This window comes from Chironomus tepperi, unplaced genomic scaffold (assembly GCF_022539635.2).
Source record: "Chironomus tepperi strain 1889 unplaced genomic scaffold, CSIRO-AGI_Ctep_v1 contig_409, whole genome shotgun sequence".
Lineage (NCBI taxonomy): Eukaryota > Metazoa > Arthropoda > Insecta > Diptera > Chironomidae > Chironomus > Chironomus tepperi.
The window spans coordinates 421,498-441,166 of NW_027226531.1; the positions used below are offsets into that span (position 1 = coordinate 421,498).

At 34.7% G+C, this 19,669-nt stretch overlaps 3 protein-coding genes across 5 annotated transcripts; 1 reads left to right on the plus strand and 2 right to left on the minus strand.

The window, feature by feature from the left end:
- Positions 1-67: 67 nt before the first annotated feature.
- LOC139096950 (CD109 antigen-like) lies at positions 68-6,954 on the minus strand. Of its 2 annotated transcripts, XM_070648707.1 has the most exons (8): positions 6,659-6,954; positions 5,912-6,548; positions 4,806-4,989; positions 3,237-4,330; positions 2,888-3,155; positions 979-2,025; positions 752-908; positions 68-483 (listed from the first exon to the last, which is right to left on the minus strand). In XM_070648707.1, the coding sequence occupies exons 2-8, from the start codon at positions 5,968-5,970 to the stop codon at positions 377-379; spliced, it is 2,916 nt and encodes a 971-aa protein (XP_070504808.1). In that variant the 5' UTR covers positions 5,971-6,548; positions 6,659-6,954; the 3' UTR covers positions 68-376. The 2 variants fall into 2 exon arrangements, with proteins under 2 accessions (XP_070504808.1, XP_070504809.1); XM_070648708.1 differs by lacking the exons at positions 5,912-6,548; positions 6,659-6,954 and adding an exon at positions 5,770-5,788.
- A 795-nt stretch (positions 6,955-7,749) lies between these two features.
- LOC139096958 (granzyme B-like) lies at positions 7,750-11,601 on the plus strand. 2 transcript variants are annotated; one of them, XM_070648716.1, is made up of 10 exons: positions 7,750-7,882; positions 8,446-8,515; positions 9,275-9,406; positions 9,463-9,819; positions 9,875-9,987; positions 10,475-10,496; positions 10,898-10,910; positions 10,982-10,995; positions 11,061-11,153; positions 11,287-11,601. In XM_070648716.1, exons 2-10 carry the CDS (start codon positions 8,464-8,466, stop codon positions 11,541-11,543), a joined length of 1,053 nt encoding a protein of 350 aa, XP_070504817.1. In that variant the 5' UTR covers positions 7,750-7,882; positions 8,446-8,463; the 3' UTR covers positions 11,544-11,601. The 2 variants fall into 2 exon arrangements, with proteins under 2 accessions (XP_070504817.1, XP_070504818.1); XM_070648717.1 differs by having other exon boundaries at positions 7,791-7,882; positions 8,449-8,515.
- A 551-nt stretch (positions 11,602-12,152) lies between these two features.
- Positions 12,153-18,847, minus strand: LOC139096933 (CD109 antigen-like). The gene is made up of 7 exons (XM_070648688.1): positions 18,664-18,847; positions 18,366-18,549; positions 16,680-17,761; positions 15,746-16,013; positions 14,630-15,673; positions 14,340-14,493; positions 12,153-13,531 (listed from the first exon to the last, which is right to left on the minus strand). Exons 1-7 carry the CDS (start codon positions 18,720-18,722, stop codon positions 12,153-12,155), a joined length of 4,170 nt encoding a protein of 1,389 aa, XP_070504789.1. The 5' UTR covers positions 18,723-18,847.
- Between the last annotated feature and the right edge of the window lie 822 nt (positions 18,848-19,669).

The following is a 19,669-nucleotide window of genomic DNA, read 5'->3' on the forward strand; positions in this document are numbered from 1 at the left end:
TTCTTACAAGGAAGTTCAAGACAAATTCAAACACAAATTCACGATAATCAAGACTATTCAATAACATCAAATGAAGCAAGCGACAGGACATTTTGTGGACAGTCTGATGTATGCACAGAAGATGTTGGAAGTGGATTGTTCATTAAATATGATAATCATTACTATCTACGTGGTATTGTATCATCTGTAATTGGTGTTAATAATGATGTATGTGATGATAATTCAAAGGTTATTTTCACTGATATTTATAAATTTACTGACTGGATTGCAAATACACCGATTGAGGATGTGATTGTCGATTATGATTAATTTAAAGGATTTTTTTTTTTATTTTTATTGAAACTTGTTAAAAATTTTATTTTATCTAAATTCTCTTTTATCCGAAACAATTCCAAACTTTCCAACTGCACTTCGTAGCTTCTGCAACGTCATGACACATTTGCGCATTAACATCATACATGTAGGACGATATGCTTTTTTGATCTAAGAAATAAATATTAAAAAACCATTTAAAAATTCGTAAAAATTGTAATTTAATGTGAAATTTGAGATTCCAGTGCTGGATTCCACCTACACCTAACCTACACCTAACCTACACCTAACCTACACCTAACCTACACCTAACCTACACCTAACCTACACCTAACCTACACCTAACCTACACCTAACCTACACCTAACCTACACCTAACCTACACCTAACCTACACCTAGAGGTATTGCCTTATCAAATTAAAAGTAAATTCATTTTACCTGGTCGGTTTGCATCATAAACTCGAATCATCGACTTTGCACATTCATAAACATTGAAAACCTTTTCAATTGTAATTGAGATTTCATAGCTTCTGTATGGTTCCAAACTGTTTAGACTGAATTTCACTAGATTATTTGCTGCATCATATTCTGAATCCTAGATGTATTATGACAAGTGACACAAAAAGTGATTAAAATAAGAAAACTAACAAAAATTGAACACTTACTTGAATATGATCTTCAATTTTATGACTATCATATGTGTATCCACTAGGCAGGTCTACTTCCATAACTAAACTTGATGTTGAATAATAACTTGATTCCAATTTTGTTTTAATAACCACATTAGCTTTAGCATCAGATATAGTGCTGACTGTAGTTTTAAATTTGATATTATTTGGTGATCCATGCTCAGCTGTCTTGACTTTGATGTCTTTGACAAACTCATAAGTAGCTTGGTTCAACCATGATGTTGCCTTAATCTGTTCATTATTCCAACCTGATTTTACATAAAAACTTCCAATTTGGGTATTATTTTGCGGATCTAATTGTTTTGATAGCTGCATTGATGTTCGTCCATATGATGGAAATTTGTAACAAACTTTTCCTGAATGCTCTTGTGTCTGTTCATTGACAATCATTGACAATCCACTTGTAATTTCAATTTGGATAGATGGTTGAATATAGCCAGCCTCAAAGTTGTAAGCACTTATGTCCACTTGAAAGACTTCATTTTCTTTGACAACATTCGGTGCTTTAATGTTTACAGCAAATTCACTTTTAACCACAATTTCAGGCAGATTCTTTGCAACTGTAAATCCCTTTGATCGATGTACAGACACTCCATAGATCCTCCAAGTCTTTAACTCATTTGGAACTTTTACTTTTATCGTTTCCGTTCCACTTTTCATGTTAAAAACTTTATCAAACCATGAATTTGGAAAATATTTTTGTGTCCATGCTTTAGCATCATCATTTGGATCAGGATTTTTGGGTGGTGATTGCTTTCCTCCACATTTGGTTCCTTTTTGAAGAGGTTCCAATACAAAATTATTGACTTTATCAAATTTATACTCGTGGGCATTTAGGAAACTAAAGTTAAGGTAATAAGTCAACTCATTGTAAATGTCAAATCGCGAAATTTCATTTTCATTGTTAAAAAGCTCTGCATTATCATCAATTCCAGTTAATAATACAAAGGAGTCTTGTTCACTTTTGACTGTAATTTCAATTTCTTCGTTTGGCTTTGCTGTTGCTGGTGCTGAGATTTCAAGCTGTAAGATTGGAGAATGTGTCAATATATTTGGATATTTTAGGAATTTATGGTTAATTGTCAAATGAATCTGAAGTTGTTCAGCAACAAAGAAGCATGTTGACTTGAACAGACAGTGAGGATGTTCATAATAAAGTATCATGGTGCAAGCATGTGGTCGATCAATTAATACATAACGCTTAAGGGTTCCCAATGCCAAAAACGGGACCTTTCCCATACTTTTCGAGACTTCCCAGCTAGTCTTGGTCTCTGTTTCGTTCCGACCATAGCCTTGGTCTCAGTCTCCAGAATTTGTCGAAATCGAGACTTCAGGAAACCCTAGTAACGCTGTTAGGGTTCGTTTTCTTCTTACTTAACGTCAAATATCGACTTTCGACCTTTCCCTCTCTCGAGCATTTCGTAATAAGTGAACGGACGCTACACCCACATGGTATTTGTAATTATGCTCAACCCGAGCAAAACAGGCTGCAAATAGTCAACTGGATGTCTTTTTATATACTTGACATATTATGGCATGTTCTGTAAATGTCTAATTTATTACTAGACATAAGATCGACTAATCACAGGCTGTTCCACTTGGATATGTTAGCTTAAGGTTCCTTGCATCAGTATACTCAACTTCAGGGGAGTAGCCAAGAGCGAGAGATGGAGTTTTAGGTTTTTGTATCAATAATCCGAACAGAGAGAAGGTCTAACTCCAAAAAGGCTTCAGTTTAAGACCCAACCTAGCCCATCATACCGCTTTATATCAAAATTATGAACAAAAACTTGATCTACATTACAAATTCCAACCCCCACATCCCACCCACCTATACAAAGTATCCAAAAGTTCCCAAATCAAACCTCAAGGAACATCTACTTACAGAATTATCAATCGAGAATCCAAGAGCTAGTGAAAAATCATCATAAACCATCACACCATCACTCGGTCGAGTATAAAACACAAGTCCACGTATTTCAGGCTTCATCTCGTCCGTTAGTTGAATGTTAAAGTTGTAAAGATCCTTGCCAACAGCATCAGGAAATTCTTCACTGTAAATTAGTCCATTTGTTCCAAAAATCATCAAATTTAGAGTTTCCATTTCTCCAGAACTTTGAGCTTGCAGTTGAATTGTGTCACCGACTTTTGAGCTGAAATTGTAAGGATTTGAGTGAGGTTTGTATGATAATTGGATTGGAACTGCCATAGACCAACATGACATGATCACTTACCTCTTATTAATAAAGCTAACTTGCAGATACTCATCAATTCCATAAGTTGAAAACTTTGGAATATTTTCAATCATTTTTGTGTCTCCAAATTCAAAATTGATCCTGATCTTAGCTGTATCATCTGCTGGAGTCAATGTTGTTAATGTCTCGCCATTTTTTAAATTTATTTGCAAGTTTTTCTCGGACTTTGTCTTTCCATCAGCAGCTAGATACTCAATTCTCATTTTTAATTGATTTAAGGAATTGTCAGGCTGTCCATTCATATCCTTAACACGAATTTTAATGGGAAATTTAAATCCAGGCTTGAAGAATTTTTTTCGTACAACTTGAATGACACTTCTGCCTTTATGATACATTCGTACTTCCTTTTTGACATTGATGACATTTTGTGTTGAATTTTCAGTCACGTCAACATCAAATGTCAGGTCCATGTCATCAAATGCTGTTGATATTCCAAGATCTTCCTTAATTTTAAGATTGATGTTAACTTTGTTGCCCATAAGGCTTACTGGTTTAACAATCTTGTTGATGACATTTTGATCTGATCCCCAGTTCTTTCCAGTTACTGATATTTTGGCAGTTCCTTCAAAAATATTGCCTTTTTCTGTTCTGGTTATGAAAGTCATCATAAAAATTTGATCTTCGACTGCAATTTTATCGCTCATTTTAAGAAAAACGTCAAAATTTGCTTCATTTTTTGGTTGAACTTTGAAATTTTTCGACTTTTTACGGTTGTTTGCCTGCACATCGATCTTCCAATCACCAAAATGTGCAGTTTCAGGAATTGTAAATGATTTCTCAGCAAATCCATATTGTGTTGTCTTAAGATCCGTTATATTTTGAATATAGATGCGATTTGAGTCCATCAGCCTAACATCAACTTTTAAGTCATCAGAATAAGGCAGCATGTCTTGTCCAAGTACAAAGATGCGGAATGTCATTTTATCTCCAGGCTTGTAGATTGGTTTATCAATGTAGATGAAAGTTAGCGGATATTGTTTGAGGTTGTATACTTTCTCTGACTGAAAGGCGCACTTGCTGTTGCTATTTGTTTGGATTCTTAATGTGTAGATTGCTGATCTCGGCATTGGAAGCTGTTGATGAGGAATTATTGAAATTATTAAAAGGATTGACAAATAGTTTATTGATCAGGATGCTTAAATAGACCAGTAATGGACAATCTATGGTCCGCGACACGATTGACTCAATTTTAATCAATTGCCCAGAATGTATAAGCAGGTGTGAGTCTCTGAATTGGACAAAATACTATCAGCACTAGTCATTGACTTCTCTTTAACTATTTACAATGTTATTTTGTACAATCGGGTCCGGATTGTCACTAGATTCAGTGAAACCCAACTCAGATCCAACTATGAAGTAGCCTGAACCCAGATTACTCCGAATTTGAGCCCAAACTAGACTCACGTCAACATTAGACATGTCTTTTCTGCTTAATGTGCATTTCAGCCTTTAGAAATTGAAGTCAAATTTTATATGGAGTCGAGTCGACTTAAGTCGAGTCGACTTTGAGCACTGTGTAAGAATCAACAATACCTAATCTCAACTTACCTCTAATTCTACCGGTTCATATGAATTTTCATCAAAATTGTCAAGATAAACATGACTTGAATGCTCTTTATTATACAGCGTCACGTTGATATTTGTACCAGGTTCCAGATTATTTGTGGATAGAAATGCTTTGTAATTTGATTCAAGTGGAATGAAATGAGATCCAATCAATGATATTCGTTGGCTGTAAAATTAAGAAAATTGTAAATTATTATTCGACTGTTTTCGATTATTTTGTGTCTGCTTTGATCTGCAGTCATGGTTGAAGTTATCTGCCATCGGTAGTCAGTGTCACCTTCCAATTGAGGTAAGTAGGAGGCATTAGATTACCTAAATATCACAAATCGGTTAATTCAGTGATAAGCAACCTTTTATTTTTCGTGTCAGACCTTGTTGGTAGGCCTTGACTATACTTTCTCGCTATCGGGATCGGGATCGGAAAATCCCGGGATTTTTCGGGATCGGGAAAATTTCCGAAAATTCGGGATCCCGAAATTTCAAAAGTCGGGATCAGAATTGAAAATTACAAATTTTAGGTATTTTTTCAATTTTAAGTGTTAATTTTTAAAAAATATTTGAAAATTTTTTTTATATTTTTTTGAACATTTTCATTTCATTTTTCAATTTTTAAATAATTTCCGAAAGTTTATCGGGACCGTGATTTCGAGAAAGCATAGCCTTGACCGAAACCAGATAGAGCATTTGATTTATGACATTTTCAAACATTTTTGACGACACATGAGTGTTCCGCGTCACACAGGTTGCCCTCAACTGGGTTAATTGATCGCCAATCCGGCAATATGCCGGTGTGACTATGTCATGGATGTCGGTTTCGATTAATCGACTTGTGGTATTTGAGTTTAACTGATTGTAGATGAAATTTGAAGAGCTTTTGTCAGTTGCCGACGGCAAATTGCTATTGCTACTTATTATAATGAATTATTCAATATTAATCTTAACTGACAATAGAATCTGTTTTGTCTACAATTTTCGAGATCAATACCGAGACTTCCCGAGAAGTCTCGACCTCAGCGTCGGAAATCTTCAAATCAGATTGTGAGCACTTTTGCCTATTTAGCACTAATATTATTTAAAAATGTACTTACTTATGAGTCACTATTGGTAAAATAACAAGTATTAAAAATTGACTAATTTGATATCTCATTTTTAATTCAAACTAAAAAAATTCACTTTTTAACAGAAATTTTTATTTCAAATCCATTCACTAAGCCACGTCAGAATGTAATGTAATAAAGTATTAAATTAAATCTGTAGCTTCTCATCCGAACAATTTTATTTTTTCTTGGAGAGACTTGTGATTGTGTGGAATTGTTTGTACTTGCTTCGAGCAACTCTCACTTTTAATGTCTATGATGATCAATTGTAGGGGAAATGAGCACAGAAATAGGACACTCGAATTTTAGGAATTAGGAATTTAAATTGAATTGATTATTGATACTAATTAGGTATTTTGAGGTCAAATTCGTTTGGATTTACTTATTAAGCTGCAAATTGAGAGCATTAAGTAACCTCAACACTTCTGGCGTCCCAAGCACTTCACTATGGCACGTAACTCACTTACTTTGCTGGTCGAACAGATCAATTGTGATCCATGATCTCCCTCAGATATTGCCTAAAACTAGTTCTATTTCTGGCTACCATTTGCTAATTTCTGATTCCAAACAGACGTAACTAAACAGTTACATTAAAGGTCTTTCTTCTTAAAGATCCAAATTACCTCGTCTGAAAAGAGTCAAAGGTTAGGGATGGCAAACAGAGTTGGTTGGTTTCTGATTTTGAGTCCTGACTTCACTGAAGTCCTGTCACCTCTGATGACAAAGCTTACTACTTACTTACTTCGCTGGCCGTACAGATCAACTGTTATCCATGGCCTCTCGCAGATGTCGCCTATAACTGGTTCTATCGCCGGCTTCCGCATGCCAATTGCCAATACCAAATGCAATGCTGTCTTACAATCAACTCAAAATGGTCAAATGAGATTGTAGCATCAAGTGTCTAGTGATAATGCAAATTTAGAGTCATATTTCACAAATTTTCTCTTTCCTTATCATTAACAGCATCTAATTATGAATGAATCTGAGATCATTCTCAATAAATCTAACCTTTTTCTGATAATTGATCAAAAAGGCGACAGTTCTACGTGCTAATCGCTTGTGATGGGCAGGTCATGTATACAGAAGGCCAAGGGATGCCATAGTTCAACTGCAGACTTTGTGGATGACAATAGATCGAGTAGAAAGACCGAAGAATGTCTGAATTGGATGTGTTGAAAAGGAAGCTAGAGTCCTTCATATCCCGAATTGACAGAAGGCTTCAAAGACTTCATTCCATACGCGCGGCAATAGGCCTTCATGCCTCCCAAGCCAAAGAAGTAAGTAAGTAGGTTTTAGAAAGCACACCAAAGACGATTTGCTAGACATCAAGTCAGATATCCAAGCCACTCTGTTTAGGAAGACATGACTTCAAAATCTGATCCCTAAATCATCATATAGAGTATATTGTGGCTGATATGATAAAGATAAATCGTCGGGTATTTCCAAATGTCATCTCGTTGACATTAAATTAGTCAAGTAATACATCCAACCAAATTAGTGAACAAAAAGCCTTAAAATACACAAATTCTATTCATCTCGTCAACAATTGTCACAAAGAAAGTAAGCAGCAAGCTATCAAGCCACGTTATTCATATTAATTTAAAAGTATCACACAAAAAAACCCAACTGATAAGACTTTTCAGGTTTAAATTGGTTGTCGTAATTTATTTAATCATGTCTAATAATATGACAGTCAAAAGGTTGAGTTTAAGTAGCCTGAGATGAATATTCAAGAGAGTCGCTCAATTCCCCACCGAGACTCGATATGAATGTGTTGGAATTGAGCTCGGAGAGGATTTTTTTGGGAGATTTTGAAGCCTTATTTCCCCTGTGTACACCTTATAAGAGCTTGAATTGTGATCGTAGTTGATTGATTCACATTTTTACTGTTCACAGTTTAAATTTGGACATTGACGAAGTTTAAAGTAGAAATTGATGAATTAGGATAGATTTCGGAAATTGGTGAGTGTGAAAAAATTGAAAAAATTGCAAATAATTTTAAAAATTTATTTTATTTGAAATTTTAAATATTAAAATTTTAAAATTTAAAAATTAAAAATTGAACTAACAAAAACAATTCAAATTTTTAAAAAAATTGTAAAAATTACAACAAATTTAAAAGTTTAAAACTTTAAAAAATTTAAAAAAGTTGAAAATAATTTTAAAAATTTAATAATTTTATTTGAAATTTTAAATATTAAAATTTTAAAATTTAAAATTTAAAAATTGAATTAAAAAAAAGCAATTGAAATTTTTTTAAAAAATTGTAAAAATTGCAACAAATTTAAAAGTTTGAAAAAAAATTAAAAAATTTAAAAATTTCAAAAAATATTAAAAATTACCTAAAAAAAATTGAAAGTTTAAAAAAAAATATTAAAAATTTTATTTAAAATTTAATGTTTAAAAAATTTAAAATTTTTAAAAAAATTAAAAAATTCAAATTTAAATTTAAAAAATTATATTTCATAAATTTGTGGACAGTAAAATTAACAAACAAAATTTATTTATAAATATTTCTATCACAGTAGAATCAAAGATCAATAATGATGATGAAGCTTATTGTGCTTTTGTCAGCATTTCAACTTATTTACGGATGTAAGTAAATTTATTATATATTTTGCATTATTTTTTTCTACCTTGCCGTCGGCTTTTTGGTGTGAAATTTTCACTTATCCCTATCCTTTGCATAAGCAAGAATCATAGGATTATCTTTGGATATCTCTATTGTGATTGCTCTAAAGCATTGATAGCCTCCCACTTCCTATATTTTCCAATGACTCCATGTCGTTTTTGAAAGGTCTTAAAGACTCCAAGTCTCCACGATTCATTAAGCAGCCTAAACAGCTCAGCTTGTGTTGTTGCTTTTAACCAGTGGTCGGCAAACTGTGAGGTGTGGGACTCTAGAGTTTTTAGAGATATCGAATCAGTCATCTCAACTGCACAGAAGTGTCAACAGTGATAAATCAATGATTATCATTTAAATCTTCTAGTACTTATTACTGTTAGAATTAGAGCTGTCAGGACTAAGGGAGTCGGACTTCACTAAACTTGTAGCATAGGCAGTCGCCTAAGACGTATTTTAACAAGGTACTCAAACACATGTACCGATCATGCTATTTTGAAGCACCATGTTAAATGATATGGAAGAGAAACAACTTAGGCGACTGCCTATGCCTACACACTCAGTGTGGATTCCAAAGACCGACTACATTCGATTCCGAAGTCAAGGAATTTTGATCTTTGACTAAATTGGAGTAATGCCAACTCTGGCTGCAATTATTATAAATTAAAATAACATTCCCTATCATGATTGACGAGTCTAATTCTATTTTCTTAAAAAATTTATTCCTCTAGATCCAACAGCCGGTAAAAATAATAACGGAATAACGTACGCCAAACAATCAGATGGACCATGGACTGTAATGTTGGAAGTAAAAGGATTACGCTGTACAGGAAGCTTGGTTAATAAGAAATACGTTATAACCGGTAAGTTAATGTATAAAATCAGCAATAAGTAATTAATCCACAAACTTATTTCACAGCTGCGCATTGCTTTGACGAGCTTGAAGACCATAAATCTCTTACTGCCGACATAAAGATTTACATTGGCGAGTGGAAAACTGGAAAGGATCCTGATTGTACAGAGTCTGAAGAAGATGCAAATGATTATTCGGACGAATGTTATACAGATAAAGTTGCCCAAATTCCACCGAAAAAATTGACAATTCATAGACAATATACACAAAAGAAGAATCTGGTCACCAAAAGTTCATATGATATTGCCATTATTGAGCTTAAGAGACCACCACGTGAATCACCAACCATAAAAAGTATTAAATTACCGGATGCTGATACATGTGAAGATGAACCCGATCATCCATTGATGGTTACTGGATTTGGTAAATTTAAATTTTAACAATCAATAGATTAATACTAATACTGAGCATATTATAGGAGAAGTTAAGCCAAAACACTACACAAACACAAAGAAAAAGGTATTCATTACACTTTTTGATCAGGCTAAATGCAAGAGAGCACTTGCTTTACCATTTGATACTGAAAAGCATGTAAGTATGATTAATTATGTAATCATGAATCTATGAACCATAGCTTGAAGTCGACTAGGATTTTATATAATGTTGAGTCGACTTTGAGCTTTGCTATAAACTATCTCAGTAGATTGGGGATCGTTCACATATTATGTAGCATAAAGACTCAAATCTCTTCTGTCTTATTAATGTTGATGACAAGATCCGTCTTTGCTGACTTTGAATTCTGGTTTCTGAGTTTTAAGTCTTCAAAATGATCGTTCAAGGATCTTAGCTTACCCCTCGTCCTGAGTCCAGGCACTTATCCACTAAATCCATTATATGATTCAAGTACCAACCCTGGAATCAAATTGTTGGGATGAAAATCTATTCCGGCAACAAATCAGAGTCACACCGACTTGGAGGCTCCTCATCTACCCTCTAAAAAGCGAGCATAATAAGTGAACAACTCCAATCAGATTTGATCTTTTTAGTCATTAATCATATTTCTTCTCTTCCTTTACAGTTCTGTGGTATTGGTCCAAACAGTAAGTAAATTTCCAGGCTGAGAAACTAGTCGGTATCGGCGGTATTTATATGAAATACCGCGGTATTTTGCGGTATTTGTATGGATACCGCGGTACTACCGCGGAGTTTCTCAGCCTGGGTAAATTCATCAACTAAACTATAGAGCAAGAGTTGGAAGGACGCTAATGTGGATGCATCGAGGATTGTTATAGCATATTCTGTTTTACAGAACGAGAACACATGATTCATGTCCGGGTATTTGATAGTGCATGTGCCAAGTATTCAAAACTCACCAGATTATGCTTTTAACAACCCTGGATTCGTGGGTTTTAAGTCCAAAAACCCAAAGTCCTACCAACTCTGTTCATGCACATTTGGTATTTAAATAAACTAATAAATCAATAATATTCTTAAATTACAGATTTATCTACATGGTAAGTCTAAATAATTAATTATTTTAATAAATCTATAGATTATTTTATTTATTTTTTGGTCCACAATTTAGCAAGGGAGATTCAGGTAAAGACAATTTTTTGATAACAATAAGTCAGAATCAGTTAATTAATCGATTTCCAATCATCCAGGCGGTCCAATAGCAAACAATCTTAATGACGTTCCAACACTTCAAGGTATTGTCTCCTTCGGTTCACCAGAATGTGGTCATGGAGATACTCCTTGTAAGTATAAAATCTGAACCTTTATATCAAACATTGTTGGTGTAACGCACAAAGCATGGGGTTCAAGACATCACAGTTTGGACAGCAGTGCTTTATATCAATAAAATTATTAAAAAATTAAATTTTTTTCTAGCTGGATTCTTGAGAGTCGCATGCTTTATTGAATGGATTGAAAGTACTATGGGAATAGTTCGCAATCACTCAGATGAAGATACTCCAAGACCAACACCAAGACCACCACCAACAAAACCAGCAACAAGACCACCACCAACAAGACCACCATCAGGACGACCACCAGTAACTCCATCAAAAACAACAACAACGACAACATCAAGACCACAAACAAATTTTGGAACATCAGTTGAGGATGAAGAGGATATTTTTGGCTAAATTTGTATCCATTTGTTGGATTTTATTTTGAAATAAAATAAAGAATCATTTTTCTGAACTCGATATGTATTTTGGAAGAGAATCTTAAGTTCTTCTTCTAAATTCTCCCACATTTTGGTATTTCTTGGATGAATGAATGAATAGCTGCTTAATTGCTATATTCTATACCATCCCTAACCGGCAAAGAGCTTGCTTATTTTAAATATACTAAACGATTCTGGTCGTGGACGTTGCTGTCAGCTTACTCAGCTCTTAACAGCACGTTCTATGCCTGCCATGGTCTCTTCTTTTCGATGTTCTTTAGCTATAACCAGCTATAACTTAATAATTTCAGGTCCATTTTTTCAATATTCTAATTTTTAGCTTATCTGATAGACAATCTGGTGAGTCCAGGAATATCAGAACAAACCAGGCGGTAAAGCCAGCTTAAAGCAACATCTGCAGAAGGATATGGATCACAGTTGTTCTGTACAGGCAGGGAAGTAAGGAATACATTATAATTTACTATTTTAATTCAATTTTTTATTTACTTTTTTTTTGTCATACAATTTTCATATTTTAAAAAGGCATAAAATTGGCATAAAATTTAGAGACAAGTGTCTTGCATAACTAGAGTCCAAAATCGCAGAACCTGAACCACTTTGAACAATCACCTGACTCAGTTGTTACTTTTGAAGAAGCATTATCCTTGATGTCAGAATTGGTTGATTGTTCCTGTTGATCAGTTGTATAAAGAATTTGATCATTTGTCATAGTTGGACTTGTTGTTGTTGTTGCTGCTGTTGGACTTGTAGTTCTTTGTGTGGTGGTAGATGTTTCATCCTTTTCAGTTTTTTGTAGGGATTGTCTTGTTGTTGTTGTTAAAGTTCTTTGCGAATAAGTTCGTGGCGATGGTCTTGTTGTTGTTGGTCTTTGAGTTGTAGTTTGTAATTCACTCAATTTATCCTGTGCTGATTGCAATTTAGCTTCGGCTTTTTTTAGCTCTTGTTGCGCATTTGCAAATTTAATTTGTAAATTTTTATAAGAATCGACTGTCGTTTTAATTTTCATAGCTGTATTGTTTACTGATGTGGCTTGTTCAGATAATTGGTTGCAATGTGCTTCGAATTGTTGGGAATCGTAAAGCAAACCATTAATGTAATTAACAAATCGTTTGACATCTTTTACGGCTGTTGTTTTACTATTATAGGCATCTTCTGCTTGAATTTTGACATCATTAGCTTTATTTTGTGCTTCCACAACCTCATCTTTAATTTCTGTGTATTTTGATGCTGCATTTGCTTTTTTGATTACGTTTTTAACAAAGACCAAAGCTTCCTTCACATCATCCTGTATTTTATTGATTTCAATTTCTGCTTCATTCACAGAATTAAGAGTATTATTGATAGATTTGTGTGTCTCTTCAAGTTTATTTTGAGCTTTTGTGGCGTTTGTTTTTGCATCCTCTGCATCCCATCGTAGCTGATTAGCATCATCTTTTGACTTTTGTGCAATCCGCTTAGCTGCATTGAGATTTCTTTCTGCTTTATCGAATTTACTTCTTACATCATCGAATTTCCTTTGTGCATCATTGCGTTCCATATTTGCAGCATCCACGTCATTTTGTGCTTGTGCTGCATTTGCTGGTTCTCTTCCTGCTGATTCTTCAACAATAGTTTCGTCTTGGCTTTGTTGTGCTTCATATTCAGTTTTCCATTCATTTTCAGCACTACTCAAAACATTCAAAGCATCCTCCGACTTCTTTTCAGCATCGATCGCATTTTCTTGGGCACTACCGACATTTTCTTTTGCCTTTTCAAGCGTTTTTCCTGCTTTTTCTAGTTGTTGTTTTGCTTGGGTGACTTCATTTGTCGAATTTTGGACAGATTTTTGATATCCTTGTATTTTTTGACGTTCTCTTTCAACAAGACTTTTCCCTTCCAATACTTCTATTTTGTTGCATGCCCAAGAATTTATATCATAGGTATAGTATGATGATTCTTTGATTACTGTAAAGATTTATAAATTAATGAGTAATAGTGAATGTATCGTAGTAACCCGGAGCAACACAATGCTGTGATGCGACTAGACGTGAGCGTGGTCTGACAACTAACAATTCCCGATGTCATGGTCTTGTCGAAAATTTGAGACCGAAACATCTCGGATAATCTCTGTCTCGATCTCCAGACTGTCTAAGACATCGGAAAATATCAGGACTCGAGACTATCCGAGAAGTCTCTGTTCTCGGCATCGGGAACCCTTACTGAGAACAAAATGATGTCAAGGACACCGAAATATTAACCGGAGATGTTGATCGGGGCTAACTTTGTCTAAAGGAAAGGTAGTCAATCTGTTTTCCGCGGCATACTAATGATATTTTGTTGCCTTATTGTTTTACTTTCCCCAAGTCTGCATGCTGCATGACCCTGTATATCAATGCAACGTACCTAGTCACAATTTGTGAGTCGCAAATCACACAACCGAGTTGGTGTGACTAGAACTATTCTAAACTAGAACAGTGAAAAAAACCCACAAATTTAACTAGAATTTCCCTGGGATCGAACCCGGGTCCTTAGAGTCGATTGCCCGACTTCCTAACCAATTTGACCAGTGTAGCTTTTTCGCTGCTTACATGAAAATGACATGCCGTGTGTGGTTTCAATCGAGACAAATCACAATTGTGTAACTGGTCTATATAGAAGAGAAGGTTTAACCGAGCGGGGTCAAATTATCCCTCTCCTTCCCTTTTCTTGGCTATACCTCTTGACATTTACAAAGACCCGAGTACCCAAGCTATGATCATATATTGGATCTTACCTAATCTATCATAGTCATAAATCTGGACAAGTGATGGACTGTGGTTATCAACGTCATAAACCTTCGATCCGATTACACCAAGTTTAAACCCTTGACGTCCTATATTTCTAAGGTAGAACACGACGGCGATTGGATCTTGTTCGAATTTATAATCCTGAAATAATAAATCATGTCATTAGTAAACAGTAGAACAGTAAGGGCATAACTTGATAGCAGAGTTTGTAGGACTTTGGGAGTCTGGACATTGAAGTCCTGCCAATTCTGCTTGACAGTCACAACCGAATACCAACCTGAATCTTATCATTCTGATCGTGTGAAACATATCTAAATCCTCTTGGAAGTTGAACCATAATGCTGACTGTTGTGTCTGGCTGTGACTGGCGGTCAAGTAACTGTTTACTTTCGATATCAATTCTAACTTCATTATCTCGATACTTTTGAGTTTGAACTTTAATGTCAAAGTTGCCATTTGGATTAAATGGCTCAGATGTGAGAAGATGAATTGATTTTGAGGCTTCATCTTTGTAACTTCCAGCATCTGCTGTGACTTTGATTTTGATGTCTCCTATGCCATTCGATTTGATTGGAATTCTGTCAACAAATGTCTTCTTTTGTGGCTGTAAAGTTATTGACTTTTGTATGTCGTATTTGTTACTTGATTGTATGAACTTGGTGCACTCGTAATTAAAACTTCTAATAATGTTTTTATCAACAAATATTGCATTTTCAAGACTTATAGATACACCTGCTTGAAGACTATCCTGAAGATTGTTAAAGACATTGACGTCGACCCAGAAAATTTCACCCTTGTATGCATATTGTGGTGCTTTGGTCATAACAACAATTTCATTTTTAACTGTCGTTTTTGGTTGGGATTTAACGACTGCTAAGCCTTTTGTTGGATGCATCGATAATCCATAATATCTCCATGTTGCAAATGGTTTTGGTAGGTTTAAAGTAATAGAGCTGTCGTCAGATGCTACATCAATACTTTTATCAAACCAAACTTTTGGGAAGTAGTCGACGTCAGTGGATGCCTCATCAAACTCGTCAGGTTCGTACCCTGCCATTTCCGAACCACATGTTCCTTCTTCTGGTTGCAGAACAAATCCGTTGAACTTTTCAAAATGGTAAAGTGACGTATTTGGGAATCTATAGTTCAAGTAATAGATCAACTCATTGTAGATGTCCATTTTAGAGATTTCGTTATCGCGGATCAGTTGCGGTGACAGTTGATCGGCAGCTGTGAGGAACACTTTTGAACCCTTTGTTGTCTTAATATCAATATTGATTAGCTCGTTTGGCTTTCCTACTTCTGGAACTGATATTTCGAGCTGTGAAGATAAAGATTAAGATATATTGGCTAATATCCATTGAGCAACAAACTAAACAACTGTTGTCCTTACCATATTCTCAATTCCATATCCAAGATTCAATACAAAATCATCATATATAAGAACTCCATCTGAGCGACGAACATAAAATACAATTCCTCTTGATTCAGGCCTCATTTCTTCAGTCAACTCAACAGTAAATTCATAAAGGTCCCTTGTAACAGCATCAGGAAATTCTTCGTAATGAACAATACCGTTTATGCCTATTAAAAGAACGTGAAGTGATTCCATTTCTCCTGTAGTTTGTGCTTGATATTTGATCTTTTGGCCGATGACAGTACTATAAGAATAAAAATTTTGAAATATATATTAAACTCAATCTATCATGGACTCATTCGAACACAAATTTATCTAAAACACAATCTATCCTAGACACAATATACCCAAGACACATTCTATCCGAGACACAATATATCCAAGACACGTATCTATCCTGGACACAATATATCCAAGACACATTCTATCTTAGACATAATATACTCAAGACACAATATATCCTAGACATAATATATCCAAAACACATTATATCCTGGACTCTATACATCCTAGACACAATACATCCTAGACACATTATATCCTGGACACATTCCATCCTGGACACAATATATCCTAGACACATTCCATCCTGGACACTATATATCATAGACACATTCCATCCTGGACACTATATATCATAGACACATTCCATCCTGGACACAATATATCCAAGACACATATCTATCCCGGACACAATATATCCAAGACACATATCTATCCCGGACACAATATATCCAAGACACATATCTATCCTGGACACAATATATCCAAGACACATATCTATCCTGGACACAATATATCCAAGACACATATCTATCCTGGACACAATATATCCAAGACACATTCTGATTAAAGCATAACAATAATTTCCCCAGAGTGCGAACATCTTCGTATTGTATCAATATCTTACCTTTTCTTCAAAGGTGTTACTTGCATATACTCCTTCTCTCCCATCACTGGCAATGGTTCGATCACTTCAGTCAATTTTGCACCAGCAAATTCATAATTCAATGTAATTTGTGTTGTAGCTAACGTCGGTTCCACAGGTGTTAATATCTCACCATCTTTAAGATTTAATTGAAATTGCTTCTTAACAATTCCGGTGCCATTATTGTGATACTCAACAGTCATGTATAATTGGTTGAAGGAATTGTCCGGTTGTCCATTTAATGTCTTAACTTTGACTTTCATTGGAAATTTAAATCCTGGTTTAAAGTACTTCTTCCTGATCAGATGAATCGTATTTCTAGTATTGTACTTAAGTTCAACTTCCTTTGATGTTTTGATGGATCTTTGTGTGTCTGGATCAGTTGCTTCAACATCAAATCGCAAGATCATGTTAGCTGATGGATATATTCCCAAATGTTCATCATATTTAATGTCAACTATATTTTTGTGACCAGCAAGTTCGACCTGCTTAACAAGCTTCCTGTCGAAGGCGTTCCTGTCCGATCCTTTAAACTTTCCAGATGCGTAGATATTTGCGGTTCCAGTGAAGATCTTGTTGTTTTTGTCCTTAACGTAAATATCCATATAAGCTCGTCTATCCGTGTAGCTGATAGCTGGAGACATTTGTATGTACATTTCAAGGTTGTCATCACTTGGTTGCCCGACATGGAATTTTTTGGTAATTTTCTTGTCTCCGGATTCGACTTGAATCTTCCACTGACCCACATTTTGAGCAGATTCAAGTTTAAAAGAATTTTCATAGACACCAAAATTTGTGGTTGGGATTCTATCAAATATTTGGACAGCTTCATTTTTAGAGTCAAGGATTTTAACATTAATGGACTGTGTTCCTTTATATGGAAGTAATTTCTGATTTAATGCGAAAATTCGGAATGAAAAGGATTCACTGGTTGAATAGAAGAGTTTGCTGAATTGAATGAGAATTAGCGGACGATCTGAAGACTTGATAAGCTTAACTGACGAGCATTTATTTGATGACCTTGATGCAACTTTCAGCTTATATTCATTTGATTGGGGAACATCCTGTCAATAAGAAAATTTTAATTAAATTATAGACAAAGTTATCAGATAGGTATCTATGGATAGGTGTCTAGGCTTACCTAGCCAAAGACAATACCTAGACCAAGGCATGCATATGTCCAGCCAAACCTAGACCTAGACTTCAATATCGAAATCCCGGGACCATGAAATCCTGAGAAATTCCCCACCCGATCCCGTCTCGATTCTAACGGTTTTTAAAAATTCAAATTTTTTAACGGTTTTTAAAAATTCAAATTTTTTAACGGTTTTTAAAAATTCAAATATCTTAAATTCAAAATTCAAATTTTTTAACGGTTTTCAAAAATTCAAATTTTTTAACGGTTTTTAAAAATTCAAATTTTTAACGGTTTTCAAAAATTCAAATTTTTTAACGGTTTTTAAAAATTCAAATTTTTTAACGGTTTTTAAAAATTCAAATTTTTTAACGGTTATAAAAAATTCAAATTTTTTTGACGGTTATTAAAAATTCAAATTTTTTAGCGGTTTTTAAAAATTCAAAGTTTTTAACGGTTTTCAAATATTCAAATTTTTTTAACGGTTTTTAAAATGAAAGTAAAAGCGTGTAAAAAGCAAGAAACAAGCTTACCTCAAACTGCATTTGTTCAAATGTGTCCTCATTAGATATACGAACATTCTTAGTCGTGGGTCTATTTGATGCCAATAATGACACGTCGACATTTGATCCTGATCTCAAATTATTTGCTGATAAAAATGTTCTATAGCTTGAGTCCGGTGATAGCAAATGAGATCCAATCAAGGTGATTTGTTCACTATAGTAATAAAATATAAAAAATAATTCAGTTAATCAGTCCAAAAAATCCCAAATAAAGTATTATGTTGTATAAATGATTGTGGAAAAACCCAATTACGCTTGACCTTCTTACCTCCTAATCATCACTGTATGTACCGCAAACGCGATGACAAATTTTAAGACAAGCTTCATTTTAGAAGCTTTTGTGCTCAAAAAATTAAATAACAACAACAAATCAATACAATTTTTCACGGCTGCTGAACGATGACTGAATGACTTCAAATCTGGCGTACTTATCTTGTACTGAGCTGTGAATAAAAAAAAAATACTAATCAAAAATATTTTATTATTTATATACTCGACTCGATGTGTTGTTTTAGTCATGATTGGATGATGAGAAGCCTCTCCACTTTGGACAATTTCACTAATTCCGTAATATATGTCATACAACTTGCTTACTTACTAGAATGATGCTTCGACTTGGATCCTACTTTCCATCTGACTCTATTGCTGGTCACATCACAATGATGTTCCTGTTTTGACATCTAGTTGACATTCCCGAACAATTGTTCTATGCCATGTTGCTTTTGGAGCACCAGGATGCCATTTTTCTTATGGATTCCAGCCAAGGGTGGTGAAACAAGTTTGTGTTTCTTTCCAAATGGCTGCACTTTCTCTAGTGATTGGATTTTGAAGCGTACGACCTATCCAGCTATACTTCTGCTTGAATATTTCCCGATTAATGTCTTCCAGCACTTTGTAGCTATACTTGTTTTGATGACCAATCGACAAGATCACCAGTCATCCAGATTCTTCAGTACAGAACGATTCACAAAAGTCCGAAGTTATCTCTGTTCTGCACCTCTGTAGTTATAACGTATGCTTTGAGGAATTTCATCATCAGCGACATGCTTATGGTCCTAGGAATCTGCTAAAAAATTAGCTATCCAGATCTTTAAGATCCAGAGCTGAGCTAGAGAGTTCCGCTGCTAATGATTGTTTAACGATTGAATATGCGCCAGATCATAGCACTCAGTAGACCTACAGTATATAATGTAATCAGAACCATTCCATTTGTTGAAGCTATTGCCAGCTTATTGTCTTTAGCTTACAAATAGAGACTGTGAGCTGCGCTTCCA